This window comes from Diuraphis noxia, unplaced genomic scaffold (assembly GCF_037042655.1).
Source record: "Diuraphis noxia isolate RWA-SAM2 unplaced genomic scaffold, SU_Dnox_SAM2 contig0001, whole genome shotgun sequence".
NCBI classification, from domain to species: domain Eukaryota; kingdom Metazoa; phylum Arthropoda; class Insecta; order Hemiptera; family Aphididae; genus Diuraphis; species Diuraphis noxia.
Window position 1 is genome coordinate 39535078 of NW_028301711.1, and position 7148 is coordinate 39542225.

General features: G+C 27.7%; 1 protein-coding gene across 1 annotated transcript; it reads right to left on the reverse strand.

Moving 5' to 3' along the window:
* Window positions 1-2692: 2692 nt before the first annotated feature.
* Window positions 2693-4049, reverse strand: LOC107172415 (52 kDa repressor of the inhibitor of the protein kinase-like). The gene is made up of 3 exons (XM_015522704.2): window positions 3739-4049; window positions 3363-3600; window positions 2693-3283 (listed from the first exon to the last, which is right to left on the reverse strand). Exons 2-3 carry the CDS (start codon window positions 3534-3536, stop codon window positions 3170-3172), a joined length of 288 nt encoding a protein of 95 aa, XP_015378190.1. The 5' UTR covers window positions 3537-3600; window positions 3739-4049; the 3' UTR covers window positions 2693-3169.
* Between the last annotated feature and the right edge of the window lie 3099 nt (window positions 4050-7148).

A 7148-nucleotide genomic window follows, 5' to 3' on the forward strand; every position in this document is an offset into this window, starting at 1 on the left:
CTAAAAATAATTTATTTCTGATGCAATTTTAGGACTCAAACTAAAACACTTATTATAATATTGGCTATACCGAACCCCTTAAAAATTTGTTTCTGTTTGTTTTGTAATCCCATTAATATAAAATAAAGTATGATGTGAAGTGGCAATATACGGATCACTATCACCACCGTTTTTTTTTTGTTTTAGGATATGAACGTATTCAGCACTCCGGGATAAAATTTAAAATTCCACCAATTTTTTTTGTATTTTATAAATTTTATGTTAATGGAGCTATACAATAGTCGTAGGACGTTGGTACCTATAAATAATGTATAAAATATTAGTATATATGTCACGGTCGAAGCCGACGGTATATTTGGTAAATATTCCTACTAAATGACGTCATTGGCTGATTAATATACTATATGTAATGATAATAACGTGCAGCGTATAAGATATAATAATTTTATATCTGTGAAATTATTAATATACCTACCACAAAAGTTAGTAAAATAATTTGGAGAAAAATATTATTTAACACTTTCAAATAAAAATAATATAACCGCAGTAATTACAGGTAATTGGTATATACAATAATGTCTATACTTTACGGTTTGATGCAATAGATGTATTTGTAAAAACAACATGATAGTTTATATTAGTATCTGAGTGTCATTATTTTTTTTTATCACCCAAATGACCTAGGTGCCGTATTATCTCAAAATGTAGTAACCCTAAAAATGTACCGCCCGGGGCCTAAGCCCCCTGCCCCCCTAAAAACAGCACTACGTGCTGGTAAATGCATGAAAAACGAAAATATTTATTTTTTATGAAGTGGTTTGTGGATAACTAAAAATTCATATTACTCCACACTTTACGAAAAAAAACCTGAATATACTACTGATGTCCTAATTATTAAACAGAAAACGGTAATATAATATTAAGTTCAAGCGAAAATCGCAAAAATAAATAAATACAATTAAATTGGATACTCCCAAAAATAAAGCACTATGTTGCATAATATTATTGTTATTCTGTTATATTCACAAATAAACTTAAAAGAGTTTGAAAGCAGGGTTCATTCGGCCCACTATGATGAAATAAAAATCCGCCTTATACAATAATTACATTATTTTTGAGTTCTGACTATTCGCACGACTCACCATAATAAATAGGTACCTAATATTGATAAATGTTTTTAAAATTTGAATTTATTTGAAGTAATAATAATTGTTTGTTATTAATATTGTATTTTAATTATAAATCTTAGGTAAAATCTCTTGGTTTGGTTAGATTTAGTTGTGTTTAGTGAGGTTTAATCTAACTCAATGCCACAGCATTGGCCAGAATTAGGTACTTTTAGATTTAAATTAATTCGATAATAGCAGCGCCATCTAACTGATTATTAGAACAACATTTTCGATTCTGAGTGGAGCGAGGAATGTATTGATTTTAGTGATTTTACCATGGTGTGTGTGTTTTTAAAAAATTTTTTTTTTGTGACTGTCATCACGTCACGTTTTGGGACAGTAAAAATGCTTAGATTTTTTACTTCAGTACTTTGTTAGATTAGAAAGTTAATCTAGTTGGTACTTGGTAGGCACTTTGGAAGGATCAAAAGCAAAAAATTCTCAATATTTTTTTAAATTATTGAAATAAACAAACTAAAAATTAAGGAAAAAACGGGATTTTTTTTATATGCATTCAAAGTTTGATTTTCACAAAATACGTAAAAATCACGAAAATTCTCAAATTATGTTAAGCTAGAAATACATATAACATTTTCAAATTTTCCAATAGCAGTTAAAAAATAAAATAATTATATTAATTACCTATGTCGTCATTAGGTACCTATGCAAAATTAATACATTCATAGCTCAGAATCTAAAACATTAGTCAGTATATTTATTAGCTATACTGAAGTGCAAAAAACAAAATTTGTAAAATAAGCTATATTCAATAAATAATAATTTGTTGTAATCCAGAAAATATAATGTATTTACACTTTGGCAGACATCAATTAAGTATATTTTATAATAAGTCAACAAGACCAATAATATTATATAGGCAAATTGTAATTAGGTAAACATATCTAATATATAAAAATCTCTTGTCACAATGTTTGTTACCAAACTCCTCCGAAACGGCTGGACTGATTTTCATGAAATTTGTTGTGTATATTAAGTAGGTGTCAAAGAGTGATGTAAACTATTTTTCACACCCCTATTTTTATTTTAAAGGGTGGCTCATACAAGGATTTTTCTTAACCTACGACAATTTTTTTTTTATAGAGTTGGCATTGGTTACCAAACATATTAAATTATTATTATTATTTTTTTTATTTTTTATATTTAATCGCTGTTTCATATGTATTATAATATAATTATTAATTATCATTTTGTGGTTTTGTTATAGTTATATATATTTAAGAGCGATCAGAGCAGAACTTTATACAAATTCCTAAATTAGTGGTACATATCGTTACAAATTATAGTACAATTAATATTTAAAAAAATTGTTACAATTTTTTGCGCTGAATCGGTAGGTTAGGTTAGGTTCGTTATAATATTTATCTTCTATATGATAATAGTAATTTGTGTACGTTAAAAAATATTTTTAATTTTATACCGTATAAAACGTGTATAATAATACATTGTATTAGACATTTTTTTAAATATTTTTTTTTGATTACACAAACTTATTCTGTCTTCTGGATTGTACTAGGAAAAATTAGGTACAAAATACAAATATTGCTCATGATATAGTACCCTGCATTTAAATACTCAACCCGACAGATAAAAGGCGCAAATTCAGCTGTATAAGTAAGCAAACATTTTTATTAGTCAAATTAGCAACGGGGGTGCTGGTGTAACGTTTGGAGCTCCGGCGGAAAATCGATTTTCCCGGGGGAAATACTTAGGTACAAATCGGTAGAAATTATAGTACAATTAATGGTAAAAAAAATAATAAAAAATTCGAACACTGGGGTGCCAGGGTAACCCACCTCCAGTTTGTGTTGGCTAAAGATGAATTTACTAAAAATATCGTACACTCCATTGCAGGGCCATAGCTAAGAATTTTCTATGGGGAGGGTTCAGTTCCATAGAAAGAAATTTTATAGGGGATATTACTATAGGAAATTACATTGAGTAAAACATCAAAATAGTGAGAATAAAACATTATATTTTCATTATAACACTAAGTCAATTTTTCTCGGCTTCTTTGCCATTTCATTTAATACTTCATCTGGCGTGATAACAACATTCCTATAATAACTCAGTAACACTAAACCATTGAGACGATCCTGTTTGACAAACAATTCAATAAAATGAAATCGAAATAATCAGGTTAATTAGAATTTATTGTTTATACATAATACATACCTCTTTCATACTGTTTCTGAGGTAGGTTTTTATTCTTTTTAAGCCAGAAAAAGACCTTTCTGTTGTTGAAGTAGAAACAGGGAGACAGCACAAAATTTTTAATAACATAAATATATTAGGGAATATGATTGGGTCACAACACCTGATGGCATCCAATGCATTAGATGGTAGCATTTCATTTTTATTTGTTACTTCTATTACTAGGTTGACTTATGTCTGTATTTACTGGTTCAGAACTCTAGAATATTATAAACTATATGAATATTTTGAGTATTGTTTATACTTTACAAACATTAAATACAAGGTTTAATTAATATTTCCATGCATTTACATGAACTAAGACACTAAGTACCCTAATATAAAAAAAAATACTCACCATTTCGTTGGTCTTTTTTAAAATTAAGTAGCGATCCATATTTTAAAACAAAATAAATTACAAATAATAAATGTAGGTATTAAACTTGAAAATTCAGTTACACATCACAATTCACAGTAAAAGTAAAAACGTCTCACAACTCACAAGTGGCAACACAATATTAAATATTACACTGTATAGAACTATAGACGTATAGTGTGTAAGTGTCAAGTGTGTAACACATAATACAAAATTGTGACTGTTATATCAGTGATATCAGTTTAACCGGGAAATTTGACCGGGAACTTATGACCGTTCTACGTGTACGAAAGGCTCCGTATTTCGACGAGGAGATACGTTTACGCTATCATACACCTTGCCACCTTGAGCACTATACTATAAATATATACATACATACATTGATCATAATATAGATATATAAAGTATTTATTATTTATTCAGTTAAAAAAAAAATGGTTTAAAAATTTTTTTTAAATTTTAGAATAAACTAGACATTTTTAAATTTTCTATTTTTCTAAAGGGGGGGGGGTTGAACCCCTTACCCCCCCCCCCCACATAGTTACGGCCATGCAGTCCATCGCACTAAGAGACTGACAATTTTTTTTTTAAATTCATATAATTTATGATAGAGATATAATTTTAAATATATTAGTTAAGATATAAAAAATACAATGAATTCAAAAAAATTAATATTTGGTGTTTTGTTGAATATTAATTTGACATTCTCAATAGTTTACTATATGCTATGATCTCCAAAACCACTAATAAACTACAAATAAAAAAAAAAATTATTTTCTCATAGGTATAAAATAACTAATAACATTGTAGTAATTAGTAGTATTTATAATCAATGCTAATAAGTAATAACACTATACACGGCCTACAAAAATGCCAAAAAACAAACTAATACGCGGGCAACACCGTGTCGAGACAGCTAATAAATTATATAATATTATTATAAAGAATATTTACATTAATTTATTTTAACTTTTTTTTTTATAAAAAATAAAGATGTCAGTGAAATTTTCAATAACAATTATACAATTACCAATTTTTCTTGATGGCTAATGAGTGATATCAAATAGCTATTCAAAAGCTAATAAAATTAATAGCAGTAGTTTTAGATAGTAACTTAAAAGACATTTGATTCTGGCTATTATAACGCAAATAATTATTTTTTTGGAAACCAGTTACCATTAATTAACTTAAAATTTCTTTATCATGCAAATCAAACACCATTCTCCTTACACAATTAAATCCATCTCAAATAATCAGTGCCGTAACTAGCTTTATGTGCGCCCTTGGCAACCAATGTTATAAATTAATAATGAATTTTTAGTATTTATATGAAATAAAAATTGCGCCCCTAACGCGATCATTTTAAACTGCGCCCTTGGCCACCGTCCACCTTGCCAATGCCTAGTTACAGCACTGCAAATAATTTTCTTAAAAATGCTTCCCAAAATGCATTGTCTATATCAATTATTTTTAACAAATGTCTATCACTTGGAGTATTTTCAAAAGTATTTAAGTAAGCAATTATAATTCACCTGATGTGATTTTTTCGTAGAAAGTTTATTGTATCTATTAAAAAACTTACTATCAATCCAAGTATTCTTATGTAGATATTTAAGATATTGTAGATTTATTCTATATAATATATTCTTATTGGTCAGTAGCAAATAATACAAAAAATTAGTTTAACTCAATAATTAAACAGGTACAAATAAATTTTAAAAAGTATAGTTTAATTATAGAACAGAACAATCAACTAGAATTAAATAATAAGAATTATCAAAAATGTTAATATAATTCCCAAGTAAGTATGCGGCAAGACTGCAAGAGCAAATAAAAGAAAAAAAGTGAATTTATCTTATAATACCTATTTACTTGTTTAAATGTTTTAATTGACAAACAGTTTCAAAAAATTTACACCATCAGAAAAGACATATTAATTTTATAACAGATTTAAAATACTAAATATTTGAATTAATTTTATTCTAAAAATAATAATTAAAATGTTTTCCCTGGTGGCCTGGTACTTTTGTCTATTTAAAAACAATTTTCTGAAAGCACTTGTTGATTTCACATCAACAGACATTGGGCATAGTACTATTGATGCATTGTTCAGCTTATACATAGCTTAAAAACAATGAAGTGACTGCGCATATATCATAAAGTGATACTCAACATGAGTCTGGAATATATAAATCATGTTTTAGATAAATACCTATATAATGATTATGTTATTTAATTATAAAAAAAAATAATAATTTTTTTATTATTTCTTTATTGACTTACATAATATATTTTGGTATACCCATTACCCATATAATTTTTTTTTATTTGAATTATTTTGTTCATTTATGTTATTAAAATGAGAGAATTTTTAACATCTAAACAATCTGGTGGTACTTTTTTGTAACAAAACTATTTCCTTATGTGAATTGTGTTAGAAAAGATTATACTTTTATAAAAACCTTTTACTTTTTATTTCAATTATACAGAATATAACACCATGTCAGATTTAACTGCTCTTGATCAAAGACTTGTAATGAGAAGTTATTAAAATGTTTGAAATTATTAATTTTTTTCATAACTGTCAAAATAATTTTATACATAACATACTTTGGCTAATTGCTTAAAAATGTAGTATAGTTTAAAAGTTTGACTCTGTTGTTTCAACATTCAACTTAACATCACATAGCTCATATAAAAATAGCATTTTTGATTTTAAGAACTACACAACTAGTAATATCTATTTTTATATCTCTGATTACTTGTGCCAATCTAGTATACATGTTGCTTGATACTCTTTCGTTCACTATTAAACACACACGTAATTCTTTACCAATGAGATTAAACAACATCTTAAGTTGGACAAGGTAAACCAGTTTTTTGTACTATTTTCTTAAAGTACTGACATAAGGTAATGAGCTTTACTGAATTTTGTTCAAACATAAGCATAAGCAGAAGGTGAATAAATGTGTAGTGTCATGGCAAATTTTCTTAATGATGAAGAAACAGAATTTCCAGTTGATATCTGTGAATGCCTTATGAGTAAATGTTTTCTTTCTTCATTCAAACGTTTGGAAAGTCAGAAACCGGTGTAGAAAACTAGAAATATAGAAGTCTATTGTAGAAGTCTGTGCTCTGTGGTAGAAACCTTAGAAACTTAGATTTTTCAAAAAAATAATAAAAACACAAATGATAACGATAATAGCGAGATAACACCGCTAGTCTGCCGCCGCGGGAAAGGTAAGCAATTTATTGGGCGATTTACAGTAAAAATGGTGGTTCGGTGGTTAAGCATCGCCGAAACGGCAACCCTGACGCTCCTCAAAGACTGGTGCCGCCTAGCGAGGAATTTACCTTTTGGAAACCCTGTTTGAGATAACACCGTGTTTTGT